The sequence below is a fragment of the Pelecanus crispus genome, chromosome 14, assembly GCF_030463565.1.
Source record: "Pelecanus crispus isolate bPelCri1 chromosome 14, bPelCri1.pri, whole genome shotgun sequence".
Classification (NCBI taxonomy): domain Eukaryota; kingdom Metazoa; phylum Chordata; class Aves; order Pelecaniformes; family Pelecanidae; genus Pelecanus; species Pelecanus crispus.
In genome coordinates, this window is record NC_134656.1 from 18,557,388 (window position 1) to 18,578,403 (window position 21,016).

Sequence of the window (21,016 nt, forward strand, 5' to 3'; positions counted from 1 at the left end):
CACTGAGCCACCCTGCTTCCCCATACCCAGCTCCGGCCCAGCCCTGACCGTGCTGCAGTGTCGTGGTGCTCCCTGCTCTGCTGGTGCTAATGGAAATGCTGGTAGAGCAGAACAGCGCTGTGCCCCGCAGGGCTCTGAAGCTGCAAGTGGAGCTGTGCTGGAATGCACATCCCTGGGAAAGGGCCATCTGCTGAGGGCTGAGCACGCTGGGAGCTTGGAAATGCAAACGAGTGCTGTAGAGCCAGCACCATCTCGAGCCTATGCTGTCCCTAAGTCCTCCCACGCAGGTTTCACTGTTTGTGCTCCAGAAAATGTGCTCTATGGCAGCTCAGGGCATTGCTCCTTCAGTGCCTGGCCCTGCCCCCAGCAATGTTGGAGAGGCCCTTTGAGCCTGCCGCCAATAAATACCGGCTCTTTGGTGCTCTGTATTTTGCAGGGCTGTTCTAGCTTGAGTTTCTAGATCCTTCCTTTTCGCCACTCTCCCTCAGGCACCAAATCTCCTCGCAGGCATCAGGGCAAAGAGGGCTGACCTCCCCTCGGATAAAATTACTCACAATTCAGTGGCTTTTCTCCACTGGCTGTGTTTTTCCAGTTGCTGAGGCATATTTCACAGTCTTCCTATGTCCTCTCTGAGCCAAAATCTCATCCAGGGGAGCAAAAGAAATCAGCCGGTGAGGTGCTGGATGCACGAGGTTATTGAGACCTCTGTGTTACTGGTGTCAGCGTCAGCACAAGTTGAGCCATCCCAGTGGGACCCGTAGGGGCAGGAGGGCAGGTCCACTCCAGGCAGCTTCTCCCAGCCTCAGAGGAACATTACAACGATGAATTTCCTGATTTGGCCCTGGGAACATGGCCAGGGCATCTGGCTCCAGTGGGACTGGTGGCTGCCACAGTGCTGGGCTGCATGGGAGGACTGTGCTGGGACACCAGGGTGGTGGGCAGCACTGGAGAAGGGATGGCAGCCCTCATTTCACTGTGACTCTCAGCGTGACACTTTGTTCTTCTCCACGTCATGGTGCAACACTTCCTCTTCCTGTACCAGTTGTTGCAGCTTGCAACAAGCACTGGCGAGGCCACTGAACCCGGGAACATCACCTTTGCCTGGCCCTGCTTAGCAGCGCTTCCTCTGAGGAGGTGAGGGGCCCCAGGGACAGCTGGCTGGGGACTGGGGGTCACAACACCATGAGGGCGTCTTTCCTGGCTGTGGGGCTGGGGAGCTCCTGGTGGCATCCCTTGGGGCTGAGCAGGGATGGGGACAGGTCTGTGGCCACTGGGTGCAGCCGGGTGCAGCGGCCGCATGGCTGCAGCATGGTGGCTTGTGGCCAGTGGTGCTGGGCTGGGAACCCCAAGGCAAGGGCACCTCTGGGCGCAGGGCCCGGCGGGGTGTTTCAGGTGAAGACATCCTGTCCACGGAGCAGGGTCTGCACATGGGCGCAGGCAGGGAGACAGGGCTGCTCGACCCCGCCTGTCCAGAGCCCTGCCCTCCCTGGTGGCGGGCAACTGCAAAAAGCTTCATGAAATATTAACTGCACTGCCTGAGTCCCCTGACTCTGGGCTTAATGGAGCTGCTGGCACCGGCCACGCAGCCACCAGTCAGCTTGCCCCCTCCACGGGCTGTGGCTTAATAATCCCCGTGGCTCCACAAGTGCCTGAACCAGCCTGGGGGACCGCTTGCTCCAGGCCTGACTGGCACGTCAGCTGGATGCTCTTTGCCTCCATCACAGCAGATGCTTGTGACTGCTGCAGGAGGGCAAAAGCCTAAGTCACGGGGATCCGTGGCTGCCAGGAGGGAAAGCCTCGGGGGCCTTTGGGGTACCCCCAAGCTTGCAGGGTGAAGAGCTGCCGTTTTGTGGCCACTTCCTGCTCGGGAGCATCCACATCATCATTTCCGGCACTCTGGTGGTGGCTTGTTTGTGCTTCCCCTCAAGCAGAAGCGACAGTTCAGTTGCTTTTTGAAAGGGCAGGCTTGCAGGGGAGGACAACCCACTGCGGCCACCTGGGATTGTCCAAATCCCCCTGCCCCAAACTCTCGTCTGTGCTTGTTGCTCAGACCCCCCCCAAGGAGCAGCAGTTTTGCTGTCAGGTGCGTGTCCTGCAGGTCAGATTTAAGTGCAGCTGGTTGGATACCATGGCAAGCAGGTAAGTCTGTGCTGAAGGAGCCACGCAAAATGGTTAATGTGAGAAATTAAGGTGGTGCTGATCCGTGGCCTCCACATCAGCACACAGGGTTCTGGGGGAAGCACAGGGTGCTCCTGTGAGGCCAGGAGGGGGTTTCTCTCCTTCAGCTTTCCCAGTACAGAGGGGACACACACCACCACCACCCCCCCCTGCAAACCTGCTGCAGTTGCTTCTGACCCTGGGATGGCAGCTGCCCCTACATCCTTGCTCCTCACTTTCACTTTGGCCCACGGGAGCCAGGTCCCGAGAGGCTGAGCACTTCGTGAACTTCCTGAGGATGAGAAAACCCTTTTCCCTCTGACTAGGTCTACATGAGTGCTTTTAGCTGGAGAACAGAAATGTCACTTAAATATGGGTATTTAAGGAAGGTTCATGCACGCAGATGGCAGTCAGTACCCCCTGCTCCTTCCTCCTGGCAATGATTCGGTGCCCTTGAAACTGCAAAACCCCAGGGCTGCTGGGGAGGGAGCGCGTCACCGGCTGCATGGCGCCTGCGTGGGCTCGGTGGCAGCAGAGGCTGCAGGGCTCCGCTGCCCAGCGGCTGCTCTGCAACCCGGGCGTGCGTGGGGAGGAGGCAGCAGGGCTCCTGGCAGCGGAGGAGCTGCTTTGTGGGCAGGCAGTTGCCGCTCCAGAGGGGAGCTGGGGTTTGGCTCGTGGCCAGGGCAACGATACTGTGCTACTTGTTCGCAGGTCAATTTGCAGACCCCAGAAGCGTTGCAGGCAGAGAGCAGCTCCTCATACAGCATGTGCTGCTAGCTGGCCCTGCCCGGACCTAAGTACCTGCAGCAGTGCCAGAAGCAGACTGCAGCACTAAAGCCATTGAACGGTCTGAAAAGGAAGCGTACCAGGCTATTTCAGGTCCTTGCAGGGTTGGTGAGCAGCCAAGGGGTGTCCCAGGAGTCTGGGCAGGAAGGATGGGTGGGAGGGGGGGTCCTGTGGTGCCACTGCCACTGGTCTCTGTGACATCTCACTGCAGGTGGCATGAGGGATGCTGTGCCAGAGGCGCACACGGGTGGTGCTGGCTTTGTGCCTGCTGCTGGTCCTGTGGCAATGTTTCCGAGCCCCCACAGATGGCCTTGGCCCCTTCCCTTGGGCTCCCTCCCTCCTCAACACCCCTGCTGCCCGTTGCACCGCCAGCGCCAACGGCTCTGCATGGTTCAACGCCCGCTACAACACGGCCATGGGGCCTCTGCTGACGGGCACAGCCCATGAGCTCTCCGCCGATGTGGTTCAGTGGTGGCTGGTGAGTGGGGACACGGGCAGGAGCTCAGGGCTCTTCCTGGGCTCCCCAAATATGTTTGCAGTGGGGCAGGGCCAAGTTCAAGTCAGACAGATGCGATGGGGATGAAGGGGGTTGCAGGAACCCCAGGTCACCACCACCCCCAACTCTCTGGGCTGTCCCGTACCCTTTTCCTAATATCCCACTGGGTATTTCTGTGCCTTTCCCAGGGCTGCACTGGGAGGAGTGGGGCTCTGTCGTTCCCCCCCCCCCCCTTTAGGGGTACTGGCAGGGGAGGCTGATGCTGCCTGTTGCTGCCCTTGCTCCCCCAGACCCTGCAGGGTCCTCCACGTGGCATCCAGCTCGAGGCCATAATTCAACGGCTCTTCACTGTCCTCCCACCGCTGACCAGTGGCATGTGGGACTCGTCTCGCTGCAGGACTTGTGCGGTCGTGGGAAACTCGGGGTGGCTGAGGGGGTCTGGCCATGGACTGCGGATCGATGCCCACGACTGGGTGCTGAGGTGGGTGACCTGAAGGGGCTTGGGCCCTCCCTTGTCTCCCCGGGACCCTGGCGTGCCCCAGCCCCCAGCCACCCTGTGAAATCTGCCAGCACAAGCCCTGTGATGGCAGGGGACTGCTGGCCCTGCTCCCTGCCGCCTCCCCACCCTGGGGCACACACTGGCCCTGTATTGCCCATGTCCCCTCTTTGCTGCTGGGCAGGGTGACCTGGTGTCCCTGCCTGGTGGGACCAGCGTGGCCTGCACCTTCATTTCGGGACGTGCCTTCCCACTGTCCCCTAGGATGAACAGAGCAAAGATTGCTGGCTTTGAGCGGGATGTTGGCGTGAGAACAACACATCATTTCATGTACCCAGAGAGCGCGGTGAACCTCGGGCCCGGTGTCCACCTTGTCCTCGTCCCCTTCAAGCCACTGGACCTGCAGTGGGTGGCCAGCGCCTTCTCCACTGGAGAGCTCACACAGTGCGTTGGCTTTGGGGGATGGCAGCTCTTGTGCTGGAGACCCAGGGGATGGCATGGGGTGACCCTGGTGCCTCACTGAGGCCCTGGCACTGCGGTCCTGGGAGGCTGAAGGCCCCTGGGCACAGGTTCTGGCATCCCTCTGCAATGCAGTTTGTGAAGTGGGCACTGACCTGTCCCCATAGGGTTCAGGCATCCTGCAGTCCCATAACCCCCACGGGTGGGATGGTGGCTGTCCCCACTGTGGGGCCATGCTCTTCACGTGTCCCTTCGCAGAGCCAGGCCAGGGCACACTGCTGGGCGAGCCCAAAGGGCTGGGGGTGCCACGGGGCCAGGTGCTGGTGGACACAGCCACCCTCTGCAAACCGGCTGCATCTACAGGAGCGCTCCTGGCAGTGGGAGTGCCCCACGCTCACTGCTGTCCTCTGGCTTTTGCAGCACATACGTGAGAGTGAACCGGTTCATCAAAGCTGACAGAAACAAGGTAAGGGCTTGGCAGGCTCCTGCTGCAGGAGGACCTGGGCAGGCAGGGCTCCTCTGGGCAGCGACCAGGCTTGTTTTTCAGTGGGGTGCAGGCAGAGCTGGTGAGCAGGAGGGACAACGGCAGGGGCTGGCTGTCCCATTCGCAGCACGGTGAGCAGTTGATGGCTCCTCTACTTCCCACTCAGGTGCTGATCCTGAGCCCAGCTTTCCTCAAGTACATCCATGACAACTGGACACAGCATCACGGGCGGTACCCCTCCACCGGCTTCACGGCCCTGCTCTTCGCACTGCACGCCTGCCAGCAGGTGAGCACTGCCCGTGGGACCAGGTGCTGCTGCTGCACCACCACTGGTCTGCACGCGCTCAGGCTGACCGAGCACCTGTACAGTGATGGCTCTTGCACGTGCGCAGGTGTCTGTGTTTGGCTTCGGAGCAGACCGTGAAGGGAACTGGCACCACTACTGGGAGAAAAACCGCTGGTCTGGAGCCTTTCGCAGGACAAGAGTCCATGATGCTGATGTCGAATTCAGCCTCATTGAGAGACTGGCAGCTGAAGGCAGGATTTTATTCCACAAATGATGCATTTGCAAGAGACTGAAGCCAGGCCATTAGCGCAGGAACTGGTAGCCCCCTGCACTGCTGGCAGCTGCCTCGGCTCTTCAGCTTGCTTCACCCCCCCCACCCCTGCCCAGCGCAGCCATGTGCCCAGGCTCACAGACCCTGCGATCCCTGGAGTCTCAGTGCTGCTTGTGCAGCTGAGCACTGTGGGTGCCAGGAGGTGACACTCCCATGGCACCAGGGACGTTGCATTTGGCTGGACACAGGGTGGGCATGGCTCTGTCCATGCTGGCTAGGAGAGAGGAAGGGGAGATGGTGGGGCTGGAAGTGGGCGTAGAGCCCACGGGCTGCTGTGCGCGCCGCTGCAGCCGCTGCAGTGGTGGCAGCAGCCGCTCAAACGTGGCTGTCCACATGATGGAGCCGACATTTCCATCCACTGATGGCTTTGGGGGGGGGAGGGCTGTAGTTGTTCTTCGGGCGGGGGGGGGGGGGGGGGCATCTTCTCTTGCTGTCTTTTTATAACTAAGGAAATATTTTAATAATTGTATCAAAGAAGAGTAAGAAGGGAAAAAAAAAAAAAAAAAAAAGTCAAGCATGCCAAGTTAGAAGATGACAGCATCAAGTACAGTTGAAATGATCTTACATTGAATAAACTTTGAAAACACACGTGACTGACTATTATCAACATTTGCTTTACTTTTTGAGCCCTTACTGCTTTGAAAAGACAGCTCACTATCTCAGCCCGAACCTGCAGAACAAGATTGCAGACCCTGGAGACTGACCTCCACAAAGAAGGTTTGTGTGTGGAGGTTTTTTGGGTGTGGTTTTTGGGTTTGTTTTTTTTTTTTTGGGGGGGGGTGGGGGGGGGTGGGGGGTGGTTTGTTGGGTTTTTTTTTTTTTTTTTTTTTTTGGTCCTCCAGAGCAGGGTTTTCCTACTTTCAAATCACAAAAACAAACATCCTTGAATCACTCAGCTTTTCCATGGCTGTTAGTCACTTAGCCTTTCAGTCTATTAAATCACCAGGTCTCTCCTACTCATAAGCTTCCATTTTATAGCAGAAGCCTGTATTACATAACTATTAGCTTCATTGATTTTTCTGCCTCTCCAGGTAGAATCTCCATTTCTGTATGTGTCTTCTGTTTCTCTTCTCCATTATATCCAGCGTCCCACACTGAGTACAAGTCTTGCACTTACCTTCCCTCTATTTTCTCTAGGTGCTAAGCAGTGCTCTGTGCAATGTTCTCCAATGTTTTTCTGAGGTTTACAAGTAATTGGCATTCTTATTAAAGAAAGACAATTAGCTGGCAACTGTGGGTTAAACTCTTGCTACATTATTTCCATTCATCTTCCCCCCTCCTGACTATTCTTTCAAATTTAGGTACAAAGCTGTGTGCTCTGCTGAGCAATTGAAGCTGTTCAGGTCACTTGTTGTTTCAGATAAAACATAATAGATACTATGTCCCCTTGCTCACATTGTAGTAATACTATATGATCCTGACCCAATGGATTTATTAAACATCCTTGTTTCAAATGTTTTTTTTTTTACAAACCCATTTTTTTTCAGTGTTCTAGCTTGGAGATTAATCAGCCTCCTTACCCACACCTCAAATTGCTTCTTTCTGCAACTGAAAAAACAGGTTTTCATACTCCCTGGTTTGTAGATAAGTTCAACTAATAAAAACACCCCCCCCAAACAAAAACTACTTTCAAATGAATTATAATGAATTACAGCTTTCTCTCTGCATTATCAGATCCTGTGCCTGTCAGAGTCACTGTGCACTGCTGGACCAATTGCTTGGACCAAGTTTAGAGTCAATACCAAAGCAAATACAAAGCTGAGATTTAAGAGTAATGAGTCTGTTTTGCCTCAAAATGAGGCAGGAATCCACAATATTTTATTTCTCCTCATTATTTTCAAATTTCTCCCAATATAATTTCACATACCCAGCACTTTACCCACTTGTGTAGATCATTAAAAAGAAAAAAAAAAAATCATCATCATTATATCTACAGACTTTGCCGTAATGCAGCTGTGTTTTTTTTTAATTATAATTTCCAATTCAGTACCAGGATTATTTCAAATAGTTTAATTATTCTTCCAAATGCTTTATCAAAACACACAGAGGATGGACTTTATTTCAAAATATAAACAGAGGGGAAGTGAAAAACACAGTCCAATTTAAAAATCAATTAAAACTCCAAACACTTTTTTTGCTGAAACATCAACTTGCATCTTTTGTAAGAAGAGCCATCTGGAGCAACTGCAATGCCCCACAGTACAGTAAGCACCTCCCAAGTGCTAGGTCTCACCACGTTGCCCAGGACAGCTGGAAAGAAAGCGCATGGGATTCAGCACATTTTCACAGAGGTCTCTGGCATACAGCATCAGCACACTCAGAAACATTTTCAAGAAAAGTTAAAAAAGCTAGATGGTGTTGCTAGAAAACTTATTTGATGGCAACTTCAATCCATACAGTACATTAGTGCTGGAGGCAAAGAGAATGCAGTATCTCCAGCATCTCTTCTGGGGAGGGGAGCAGACCTGGATGAACATGGACTAACACAAAAGGGTTTTTACAGTAGGGTCTGCACAGCCAGACAAGATGGCTAATCTTTATAGCAGCAAGATTCAAGCAGTTCCATCCACAAATTAATGCCAAACAAAGAATGATGGGACAGTAAAGTAAGAGCAGTCAGGGCCATCTGGTAATTCCAGACCTCTTCTCTTGTGCACTCAGAAGATCACTTGTGTTTCAAAAAATCTGTTTAGTTATCCTTAGAGTTTTGGTTTGGTTTTTTTTTGTGGAGTGAGGTCATTGCTTATTTATATTGTCTTCCCAAGTTCAATTTTCTTCTGGATGGCACATGCTGAGTGATAGATCAAGGAGTCAATGAATCCTGCAACTAAAAGGTAAAAACAGATGGATCAAGCCAGACATGCCTCAAAGAGAAAACAACTCCCAGGGAAAGAAAACACAAACCCTTCTGTCAGTGGACAGGAATTCCAGCTCCCCCAGACAGAAAACAGCTGCTGCTGCTCAGAAGAACAAGGTCCTCACCTCAAAACAAACCAATGCCTGTAGCTCTTTCTGCAGTATTCTCCCCAGATCTCTGCAGCACTGAAGGAGCCTATTAATTCAGTGCTTGTCTGGGACCACAGAAAAGCTCAGAATGGGTCTACTGCACCACAAAACCCAGACAACCCTGTACCCATCAAGGCAACTTTCACAGGGCAGGAACCCTGAGCTCCTGCCAGGGAGGGAACACAGGGTGCCAGTGAGCAAACTATTTTCAATGCCTTTATGAAGCTTCATGTTCTTTTTTCTTTTATTCAACATCTCAATCTAAGGAATAAGTAAGCAATTACTTGGCCCTACACAAAGACAGACATTTCAATACTATATAAAGAGTAGCAGCTAAAATGGGAACTAGGTCTTCTGTTTATTACTGTAGAATATGGTATTATTGGCCTTACTATCTGGTCTTTGAGTAATACTTCAGATTACTGTCTTTTGTGGTTGCTTTGCCCTGAAATGATCTCTATTTGTGGAATCAATTTGATGCTGTAACACAAAAACTGTTACACAGCTAATTTGATCTGTCCTTATAGAGAGCCCATGGCATATGGCAGCAACCACCACGAACTGGCTGTCAAAGCTAATCAGTGCTAGAGGGCACTTGCATTTGCCATGAAAATAATTTTTGAAAGCCTTTCCCTGAGTCAATCATAGAAATGAATATGATCGAATTTATTAGACAGAAATCCTGTTTAACAGTATTAGGTTAATTGAGCATTGTGACATCTACTATGTGACACAGGTATGTGATACAGTAGCTGGCTTCTCAGATCCAGTAAGATCTGCTGACCCGATCTCCAGGCTGGCCCTTCACAGCCGTGTGAATATCTCTGACTATGTTTCAGAGCACCCTGGGTTATTAGCTGGAGTGCAAGGCCGGGCTCTGCCATGTGCATGGAGCTGAGCAGATACTGATTAAGTAGAAGCCAGCACTGAGAATGAAGTCCGGACACCCAGATGGCTCTGCAGGAACAGCCTCTCCTTACAAGACCCCGTCTAGCTGTGAGGGCTATTTATCAAATATACATAAAATTATACATGTTCCTTTTCTGGATTAAGTAAAGGTGGCCCATCCACCTAGGTAAAGACTGGCATTTAATGTCTTTTGGCAGGATAGATGACACGTCATGACTCCGAGCCCATTATTGTTCCTACATACTATCGGAACCCTATTGTGTCACACTCGCCCTTTCGCTTAAGATTTTGTTGCCCTCGGCACTCTCCTGTGGGGTCCAGCTCCCGCCTTAGATAGATAGACAGAAAGAATCAGTTTATTTACAATTCATTAAGTAATACAACTACAATTCATTAAGATCTTAAAACAGTCCGTGCTTGACTAGCAAATATATGTACAATATCCACTGAAGAAAATAATGCCTGATTTGATAAATGATGAGCAACCTTTTCCTGTCAGGAACTGTAGAGTCCTAATTCTTTTAATAACTCATAATTGCCTTGATACCATCTTCCACATGCTCCTAAAGGAAATCCTATAAATTTAATAGTATTGGTATTCGCCAATTCTTGAATTTGATCTTTTAGATTTCTTAACTTTCTCTACCGCTGCATCCACCAGCACTGAGAATGCAGTCCAGACACCCAAATGGCTCTGCAGGAACAGCCTCTCCTTACAGGACCCCGTCTAGCTGTGAAGGCTCCTTTTAGTCCCTGCAGAGCACTCCCTGGAGCTCCTATGTCTGGGAACACAATCTGAGACCTCTGAGATGGCTGTGCCTATGGTGACCTGGGTTCACAGCTTTTACTGGCTTTGGTTCCATGTGAAAGCAACTATCTACTTACAGACCCAAGCTGGCCAAGAAAGCAGTACAGACGCATTCATATGGTATGTGAAAGAATGCATTATTTGAAAGCAAAATGTCCTGTAGAGCATCAAAATGAAATATTACGATAGGTCTACATCATAATGAAATGAAATATTTCATCAAATGAAATATTTTAGTAGGTCTACATCATCCACAGCAACTTGAAAGCCTGCACTGCTAATTACAATCTGATGCCATTCCCATGGCTCTGCAGAACATACTAGATCCCCTCCTGAAGGCTGAAATCATCTCTCCCCATCAAACAGGGATTTATTACCGGCCATACAGACTTTAGAAAGAGTAAGATGACAAATGTTTACACTTTAGAAAGAAAACAGATTGAAAGGTGCAATACCTGTAAATATGCCTCCAACGATGGCACAAACTCCCGTGAGAAAGTGTGTAAAGGACCTACAATGAGGAAAAGAATTTGAACAACCAGCATAAGCTCAGATACATAACAATTAATTAATAAAAATTAATTCATAATTATGATAATGTTCATCACAGCCCATAAGTATGCCTTATATAAATATTAATAGCTGACAATTAATAGCTTTGACAATTAAATAACACCTGTTGGCTACAGAATGGAGTTTGGCACTGATACTGTTACTCAGCAGCACTGAGTAGCATTAGAGCAGTGTGCTATAATGAGCACAATGGCGACCCTAGCAGGCAAGTACTGAATTTATAAACCTAAAGGATGGACTTTTAATCTCTAAGATTTTATCCATTCCTACCCAGACAAATGCACAGCAGGCTAGTGTAACACAAAAACTAACTCCCTAGGCACATGTTAATACATTTTAAGGACAATAGGCTGTCCCTCATTATGATCCTAAAAGACTGGACAGCTACAACCCTTTCCATTCCCTGCAATTATGTGCCTGTGATTAATGGAGGACCTGGAAAGAAGAAAGAGGATCCACACTGACTACAACATGCAGAAAAGCAATAGCAAATGCAGAGTAAGTAACCAGGCCGAATCAGTGTGGGCGCTGCTGTAGGCGGGAGATGGGTATGCTATATAAATCTAGTCTTCCCATTAAAAAAGACTTTGAGGAAATGAGTCTGAACCGAGAACCATTATATCAGACTTCTGCTCACTGCACTAATTTCCTTCTCCATCTTGATACTGGATTAAAATGCTTCAGGTAACATCAGAAAAACACCAATCCCTTTCAGATGTTCACACTGAGAGGAAGGGCATCTGGGAGTGCCTCTTCCTCTCCACTGACTGGGAAAGGGCTTCGGATGGCGTTCAGGCATTTGCACTGCCATGTCTAAGTGAGGATGGAGTTTTAAGCTATGCAAAATGACATCATCAATGGAGGGTGAATGAAGTAGACTGAAATGTCTCTTACCTGTGTTTCTCTGTCAGCTTCACCATCATGGGCGAAAGTTCATATAGCACAAATACACCAGGCAGACCCTGGTCTCCTAGTAGCCCGTTGGCTATCTTCTCATGTCGTGTAACTGAAAACTGGTTAGTCCTTACCACCTAGCAGGAAACAAACACAGCGAATGTTGTTTTGTTAATGAGGAATAGGAAAGACTACTAAAACATGAGTTCAGTGAACCATATCAATGTAGCCCTGCCCACTTACTTGTTGGGGGCCTGGCAGTGGTTACAAAGGGTCATAAAGAGCGCCATCAGGATCAAGTCTATTTTTACTACAGGCTATCAGTTAAAGCCCCAGATAGCCCAAAGAATGAGTGATGCATTAGTCCCCAGGCTCGACTGTTTTGGTCCCTGCTGGCAAGTAATGGCATAAGCTGTCCCTCTTGACCTCAACCCCAAGTCCACATTATCCTTTACCAAAATGTAGTCCACCTAAGTATGCTTCAGAAGACAGCACCAATGTGAGAAAGCCATATATATTCAAGAGTGAGAAAAAAAAGAAATAATACATAGAGGCAGGAGAGTGTCAGGGCTGCAGTAGGACACAGATTGCCCATCCTTATATAAACGAAGATCACCCTGCAGCATTCTCCTGCGCCCTGCAATTCTTCTACATGTTATTCATACCAGTCCTATTCTTAGAGCAACTAAATTGGGTTTCTGTAAAATGAAATTAAGTTCCATCATCCCTAATAAGCTATCTGACACTCCAAACTGAGAAAGACACTATCCAGTTTCTTTACCAAATTCCATGTTTGGGGGTTCCAAGTACTGAATGTATAACACAGCCCCTGGTATTTATCTGGCAGCACACTTGGATCCATAGTTACCATAAGTATAAGCATCATGGTCTGCATGGATTCCTCTCCTGGTGACTAATAAAAGCAATTCTTTTGACAGGAGAAGTACTTTGAAAACTGAACAACAGCTCTACAGTAGAATGCGGGACTTCATCAAGAGAAACAGAAGCAATGGTGGCTTATGGCACTGCGAGGTGGCCATAAGAATAGGGGTCTGATTAACTATCCTTTGTACTTCAGGAATTTCAGTCATCCACAGAACTGCAGAGGCATCCTGAATCCAAGCAGAATGAGCTTCAAACATGGTCTGGTATCACCTCACAGCAACTAACTTTCACCCAACTTCCAGGAAAAAACAGATGGGTCCTTTCTAGGCAGGGGATTGAAGAAAGAATGGTCCACAGAAGTATTTATCACATGAGAACTGAGTCTTGCAAACAGTTTCAATCTTTAGGGCAGATGAAGAAATCCAAACTACGTCCACCTTTCCAATGGATTCTGTTAGACTGCTCTGCCCACACTGCTCTAGGAGGTTATCTTTGCTTGAATGTCTGCATTGTATCTACTGTGGCCATGCAGCTCCTCAGATTTGTGGTTCCTACGCAGCCTCTGACATTAATAATCTGATGGTGATTTACATTTCAGAGTGCCTAAAGCAACATGAAAGTTGTGTGGATGTGCAGTAGAATGTTGTTCAGATTGCAAGGATCTGTGGTACATGCCTGAGAGTGGCACAAGTTTGGGTGAAGAGCCTGAGGTGGTAAGGGTTCCCAGTGTCGTGGGGTTTGCACAGCGTTATAAAACTGCGTAGGACAAGGGAGTCAAATTCTGGCATAATTCCATCCACATGTAGATCAGCCTTTGCACTGAACGAGCCCCAAAACCCCACTTGGGTTTCACCTCAGAGGAAACTGGTTTGCTGGTAAAGTGAAGCCGGGCATGGACCACCCATGCAGCGTCAAAGCTACAGAACCAGAACCTGGGTTCAGCTAGGGAGCTAAGCCGTCTTGTATGTGAATGTTCACAGAGGTACTGGGGCATGCGGCACCTGTCTCTTCCTCACAGGGTCAGATAAGTACACTGGGTAGCACTGGTGGTGAAGTCTGCACAACAGTAGAGCTGCTGCCTCTACTGGTGTTTTCTTTGCAAAAGAAACATGACAGCTTACATCATTCTGCTGCCCTAAGACTATGGGGGCCCAAATAATGATAACTGACAGGTTTGTTTTGTTTTGTTTTTTAAAAAAGAGATTCTCTATAGTTCTTGAGATCCCCTGCAGAATGACAGTGACCAAAATAAATGCTTCCAAATGAATGAAAGAAATCACAGTTCTTTCTGCTCCCTCAGGCTGGTTTCAGAAGAGCGCATAAGTTTGTCTCTGTTCTCAGGATCTTTGTCTCACCCTGGTATCTCCTTGGTAATTTGTTTATCCTACCTGTCCCAAAAGAAGCACATATTCTGAAAGCAGGGCTGGCAATCTACCCACTCTGCCCTTCCAGAGGTAAAAGGAGTTTCTAAATTGTAGACAAGCTGGTCTTGGGCTATTCTCCAAAGAACATTTTTAGGATCTCCTTCCTACTTTGATTCCTCCTGAGCATGCACTAGGAGGGATTCATGACCGAACATGATGAAAATGTCATGGTCACTTCGATCTAGGTGGGATGGAGGAGGCTGAAATCTGCTTCATCACTGCTGCAACATTACACATAACATTACACCATAGAAATTGTTATTCTTGCTGGGGTGGTTATATGAAGAAAGTCAAACAGATTGTGTTGCTTCCACCAAGAGGTCAGGTATGGTCAGCATCAGAATATGAGAAGAAAGTCTGAGGGCTTTCACTTGCCAAAGCAAAAGGGAAAAAAGGTACTTACTTCACCATCTACTTTCATATACACCGTGGGGACCACTTTGACAAAATACTGAAACATCATGGAAGCTATAAGCAAAGGCAGAGAGACACAATTAGTAACTGGCAAAGAGCTGGAAAGCTTACCCGACAGGTTAGGCAGACACAAATTGGTTTTGTTCAGCTTGTCAGGGAACATCTTTCTGCACAACAGCTAGCAGAGGTTTTCAAGGACAGTAGCATTAATGTCTGGCACGAATTTTCCTTTTGCCAAAGTGAATCTTGTCCCTGTTCCAACCAAAACCAAAACTACTGGCATTTTGACCTTGACTAAATGGAAAACTTTCTACAAACCACTTATCTTGCTATAGTTTTACCAGTACAACTTCTTGAAAATTCTTGTTCTAGCACATGAAAACCTTTATATTTAACAGCATAGTCCTAAGAAAACATACTCTAAATGAGTATCCTATACCAACTTCAATTAATACTACAGTTTATTCCTGTAGAAGCATGGTTTTCATCTTATCAGGAAATGAAAAGGAAGATCTGGATCAGTAAAGAAAAAAATAGGAGGAGAACTCCTTGCTGCCTCAGACCAGCCTGTCCCTTCAGTTCTCTTGAGGAGTCGCTTTGAAAACCTATTTTCTATGCAAATCCCTAGAGGAGAAGATTATTCATCCATTTCTACAGAAGTAGTAATTCTCATATATAGTATCTTTAGCTGGTCTGCAATAAACATAAGTTTGGCCTGTAATCTACTTCTCCCACTTCTTTTCCGGAACACGCCTTAAATCCTAATTCCTCAAGAATTTGCCAACTGGTTCTCTGAGGCCCAGGATGGAAAACTTCAGCCTACAGAGGGAATTTTACCAGCCAGCTACGGGCCCCCTCTCAGAGAGTTTGTTACTCCACGGAAAAACTTCAGCATCATGATCGTATTGAGCATTATGACACCTTTTAGTTTTTCTGTATTTCATTTTAAGCACCATCTTTTGATTTGGGTACAAGAATTAAAATCGATGGTGGAAAATTTAAAAGAACCGATTCAGGTAGGATTAAGAATCCTACCACCATCTCAAAGCAAATGGCTTCCTTCTCCAAGCTTTATTATATAACAGCACTCCAAGTACCTGCAAAGACAAACTTTGCAAACTTCAGCGGAGTTAAATAAATAAAAAAATAACTAATTTCTGCAGTGGCATACCAAGTGGTACAGTCAGGATCTTTCATGGAAAACACACACAAGCAGGCTTGTGTGAATAAACCAAGATTATAGTTTGAACAGCAGTAGCATGAAGAGAAAATTGCCTTTCCTTCTCAAGCCAGCAAACTGGAGCTATCTAGAAAAGATCAGCAATATTTGAACTTCACTGCAGCTGTTCAACTGTTACTGTTGGGTAGATCAAGGTCGGGCAGACACCACGGCTCTCCAGCAACTATCAATTAGGCCTTTTTTCTCTATCCTGCATCTTCTGGTTATCTCCTACTGCACACAGTAGCTAGACATGGCTCTCCCTGAACTATACCTGATGTAGGCGTTTAATACTGATGTGCTGTACCTGCTGCTGTGTGTCCATGAACACTGAAAAGAGAGATCTTTCCGAAAGGTCACAGAATCAAAACATGTTGGCAGATTTGTTCCAGACGAATGGAGGCAGCTGTTCCAGAAAGAGCACAAGGTGGAGGAGTCCACGTTTTACGCAACACTGTCAGGGTTCTTGTGAAAGACTGGGAACCTTGCTCCTGTTCTCTTCTAACATTATTAATACAGACACTTAAAAAGAGATTTCTCTCAGCTGGCTTTTACCTTGATGGGCAGTGACGTCTGTCCCATCCAGAGGGTTCACAATGCCTGGATAATCCCTTCCAAATGAGAGATGTTTGATATGGTGCGTCATATTGATCTGAAACAGAAATGCTAATAACTCAAACAACTACACAGCATCCAAGAGGCAAGGTAAGGGGCCTAAAGTTAATTATTTGTATATTTTTCTGAGTGTGGCTCTGGAACAGAGACAGGTCCTCCCTTACTGAGCGCATCCTAACAGCAAACTCCAAAGCACTTGCTCTTCTTTTTTATTCATGGGAGATCCCAAGATGTGGAATTTCTCCTGTTCCTGCTGGAAATCCCCAGATCCCGGTGCCCTTCTCTCCCATCTACAGAACAGGCTCTCCCACCCGCTCCTCTCCCTGCCATAGGAGCACCATGCTGTCAGCTGCCTCAGTGGCACAGGTATGGCTATCATCTGCTTTCCTCCCAACAGAAGGTAAATTCCAACAGATCCAGAAGCAGTTCTGAAAATGTCAACCTTAGAAAACTGGGAAGCACAGATTAAGGAGCAAGGCAGTCTCTGGAAGAGGGGAACAGGCTTGCCAAGCAACATGCAGATGTCCCAGAACATACTTCAGAGCCCAGTGTGAAAGCAGGTCCCAGGTTCTGCTCAGACTCATAAAGCCAAATCTGGCCAGGATCAGTACACTAGGATCTCAGTGCAGCAAAGGGAGGGAAATCCAGAAGGAAAATAGACCAAGAGAACTAGAACACTATCTTGGAAACACTTACATTATCAAGTCCAAAGCTCTGCAGATCGTGAACTGTAACAGAGAAATAGTTTAACAATATAGTTCAGACTGTGATAACATGCATATCTATTTACCTTATTCTAGCTTATATGGGAACTCCTCTCATTTCCACCGCAATCTAAAATGGCAAGAAAATCGCCTGGGTTTCTCTCTTGCTTGCAGTAGGGCATGCAATAGATAAAACTGCTGCAATTCCCCTCCTGACGTAGACTAGCCACTGCCAGAGTGAAGGAAAAGTAACTGTAATTTGGGGTTAATTCAGATTAGGTATTTCAGTCAGCGCCTGAATGTATTCTTAATCTAGGGCAAAAACAAGATCCCAGGGGCAAGCAAGGAAAACTTCACTGTCGTCTCAGTCACTACCTGATACACATAACTCCTCTAACTACTGTAAAACAAAGAGGCACAACAGATCTAAACTAATAACAGCTGAGCAGAGCACGTGCCTTAGTATCACATGCAAGTGCCCTAGAGAAATCATCATCATCTTAGCAACTCTCAGTGCTCTGCCTATCTGCCTTCTTACGGCTGCCCACACAACACACAGGGAAAGGAAAGGAAAAGTCTTTGCAGGCACGGCCTCAGCTGGGTATTTGCAAACCACCAGTGGGGCCAAGGTGACTGTCACCAGTGCTAGGATTTGGGAAAAACACACTTTAAAAACTGTGGGGTATTATTTTAGGACCTGATGGAGTCAGGTCACCAAGTGCTGCTACATTATTAACAAAGATTAGGAATGCTGCTCCCTTGAAGGGTTTCTGACACACAGCCTAGCACCAGACAAGCAGCAAAGCTAAAGAACCGATTGAAACTAGCCTCTCCTTTAAAACATTTCATTTACTTAACATGAGTGTCCTGTGAATTCATTTTTTTTTCAATTAACATCTTTCAATAAAACACCAGAAGCTTGTATCTATATAAAACCCTTACTAAACCCAAAGACACATACATGTAAAACAGAGAATGTACAGTTAGAAAAGGAAATGCTAAGCCTAAACTATACTCCTCCTAACACTCTGATCTGGGGAGAGGCCCTTGCATTTCACAGTTAAAATGTTCAATGCTCAGACACTAAGGCTGCAGTCATTGGAATTAAGGCAATGGTTCTGCATTACAAAGAGCTCAGAGCTGCACTGGCTTCAGATACTCCTGTTGCTTTCTCTGACAAGTGTGCAGATCTATCACTGCCACTAGCACAGTGGTTTGTGTGCCTGTGCTGGCAACTGGATCACAGAACTCATTTGGCTTTAAAAAAGAAACTCCTACTAAAAATTTGGAAATAGATGTGAAATGGTGGGCAGGGAAAGGAAAGAAGGCAGAAGTGGCCTTGGGATTATGCTACCCTATTTTTCTTAACGGTTACCAGCAACACCCTGTTTCATGCTGTAGTATTATTTGCACTTAAGTCAAGATTAAGTGGCTTAGCTGTCAGTGAAGTGTCAAGTCCAGCTGCCTTTTGTACAGACACCAGCAGGCAAACCTTCAGTTAATAACAAAGTTCTACAGAAATTCTGGCTCTGGTGGATCTGCATTTAAACTGGACCTACTGCCAAAGCAACAAAAGTCTTTGTCCCCCCATCTTTCTGTTGATGGCTCATTCTTGTCCCACCCTCCTTTTGGTCATGAGCCACATCGGAGAACATAACAGGCTGAAACAGTATTGTATAAAGTATAAAAGTATTGCTTTATGTGAGGCTATTCCTCCAGTCAGAGCAGCTCCAAAGTAAGGTTAATCATACAGCTGCACGAACGCTCGTGCTGGCGCAGTGTAGCGATGCACAGGGAGGGACAGGGATGCTCCTCCTGGTAGCTGTGCTCCTAGAACCCTACGCAGGATTATGGTGTTTATCAGCTTTAAGGCTTGGGCAGTCACATTCGTTAGCATGTGAAGTGGGAGCTGAGTACTAGTAAGGCTGACAAATCTTACAGTAATAGCGCAGTACTAGAGACATTCAAGGGCAGCACTTGAGAAAGACCAGTCATTAACTAACCTGTTATACTAGATTTATATCATGCGTGATCCGTTTTAACAGTTATGGCTATCCAAAACAAAATTTCCCCACAGTGCTCTGCTATGCCTTCTACAGATAAAACGCCAACTAATTAGTTTTTATAAAACTCCCCTCCAATAGATGATTTACATCTCTGCAAAAAGGCATGATTTATATGTTCAGTTTCTAAAACAGTCTTCCACCAGACCACAGGTTTATTTATCTCTGATCACTGAGGATTATGCTAAGCACATGTGTACATACTCTAGGTTGCAGGTAAATGTTTAGCTAGCCATAGTTTGCTTAACATAAAACAACAGGCTATTTAGCCAGCTTAGGGAAGAAACTGAATGAGGATACAGAACAGAAGATCTTAACAGACTGTCAGCTAGGACCAGAGACTGTTATTTCTAAAGAAACATAAACACATTCCTTCCTTTCTGTAACTGCAGCTAAGTGCCTAGCTAGGTAAAATAGAGACCTGTAAAACATCTTAAGTTGGTCAAGAAGTCTGCCTGGTTTTATATAACCTAGTTTTCTTTACTGTTTTAGTAACACAGTTTTAAGAACTGCTGTCTATCTGAAGAATTTGGCCCATCTTGCATTTCTGACCTGAACAACACAAAGCCTCCTTAGACTCTGAAATTCAGTCCTTTACCTGTAAAACAGGGTTAATAGCACTTACAGCCACTCAGGACTCTGTCAATAAACACATTAAGACTGCAAGAAACCCAAGACACAGCTACCCAAACACCCTGCTCCAAGGTGAGCTAGGACACCAATTTTCAAACTGGGGATGAATTTTCTGGAGGAAAATATCTTACAGGAGCGCAGCGGCAGGAAGATTATGAGTGGCATAAGGATACATCGCGTAGAGGGGATTGAGGCCGGGAGCAACACAGAAAATGTTGCAGCTAGGGGAGGGAGTAAGCAAAGCCGAGAGCCTGAGCCCTCTACCAGATGTTACTGAGTCAAAACATCACATCTCAACCTGTAATCACCATGATTACCTTTACAAAAATCCAATGGCTTACAAACCCTTGGAAAACCTCCTAACAAGTATGCTGAGATTAGCAGGCTTGGTGCATGAATTCCCAGGAGAAGTTCTCTAGCTTGTTGTACAAATGAGATTAAATGAGATAATTATCCCATCTGACTTCAAAAGGCAGAAGTCTCTCTAATGTGTCACCATGACCCCTTCAATTACATTATCTGCACAGACCAACTAATAACCCACTAACACATTACCTCCAACACTGATATATTAAAATCATTTAAGACAAAGATTCTCAGCCTTTTCCATCTGGTGACCTCATTTACCACAGAAGAATGACCTGGGATGGCTCTCCTTTTAGCTTTCAGGATATCTTCTCAAATCCCAGCCTAGATCAACAGCTCCTCCCAAAGGAGGTTTATGGGCACAGCAAATAACCGGAATTACATTAGTTCTGTAAACAGGTGGGGGGGGGGGGGGGGCGGGGCAAGGAAGGATACAGCAACACTTACTCTCAACAGTGTGCACTGCAAAAACGAGCAGAGTAGGAGAGTAAAGAGAAATATTCAGATCCTTACAATGAAAAGATACAGAGATTCAGATAGAGCAGCATTTAAAAGTCATACCAAAAACGGGAAGAGTAACAGCTTTGCCAGTGTGCTTCCTAGACCATATAAAATGACTCCCTAGCTAGCCAAAGGACTGATATATGGACAAGCAATCATTTAAAGAGTAACAGAGAAACAAAAATGCAGGAATTAATCACTAAAAGGAAAAAATACAGTGGGATGTCCATATGTTAAGTGAGCTCTAAAGCAGCATGCCAGAAAACAATGCCGGTTCTATTTAGATTCTTTTTCAGTCTTAAGGTAACAGAAAGATCATTTTGGGAGCAACCAAAGCTATCCAGAAGTGCACTCAAGGTTTACATTCACAACATACTAACATTCAAAGCTGGGTAACAAGTTTTTGTTCTTAATCAGTCCTGTGCTGCTTTCATCATGCCTGATGCACAAAGAAGACAGCAAACCACAAGGCTGTTTTTGTTCATTCTGTTGCAAGATCCCAACAAA

At 47.0% G+C, this 21,016-nt stretch overlaps 2 protein-coding genes across 3 annotated transcripts in view; one reads left to right on the forward strand and one right to left on the reverse strand.

Moving 5' to 3' along the window:
* Positions 1-3,034: 3,034 nt before the first annotated feature.
* LOC104027344 (CMP-N-acetylneuraminate-beta-galactosamide-alpha-2,3-sialyltransferase 2-like) lies at positions 3,035-5,453 on the forward strand. The gene is made up of 7 exons (XM_075721212.1): positions 3,035-3,047; positions 3,155-3,421; positions 3,730-3,920; positions 4,200-4,379; positions 4,815-4,860; positions 5,045-5,164; positions 5,271-5,453. The coding sequence occupies exons 2-7, from the start codon at positions 3,167-3,169 to the stop codon at positions 5,436-5,438; spliced, it is 960 nt and encodes a 319-aa protein (XP_075577327.1). The 5' UTR covers positions 3,035-3,047; positions 3,155-3,166; the 3' UTR covers positions 5,439-5,453.
* Positions 5,454-8,231: 2,778 nt separating this feature from the next.
* The window catches only part of ERGIC3 (ERGIC and golgi 3), a 28,588-nt gene continuing 15,803 nt past the window's right edge, over positions 8,232-21,016 (reverse strand). The window contains exons 8-14 of one of the 2 annotated variants that reach the window (XM_075721085.1): positions 20,456-20,470; positions 16,939-16,970; positions 16,183-16,279; positions 14,398-14,462; positions 11,686-11,822; positions 10,674-10,729; positions 8,232-8,322 (exon numbers count right to left, since the gene is read on the reverse strand). In XM_075721085.1, coding sequence (XP_075577200.1) covers positions 8,243-8,322; positions 10,674-10,729; positions 11,686-11,822; positions 14,398-14,462; positions 16,183-16,279; positions 16,939-16,970; positions 20,456-20,470 — 482 coding nt within the window. In that variant the 3' untranslated portion in view covers positions 8,232-8,242. The remainder of the gene's footprint in view (positions 8,323-10,673; positions 10,730-11,685; positions 11,823-14,397; positions 14,463-16,182; positions 16,280-16,938; positions 16,971-20,455; positions 20,471-21,016) is intronic. The other variant, XM_075721084.1, reaches the window with a different exon arrangement.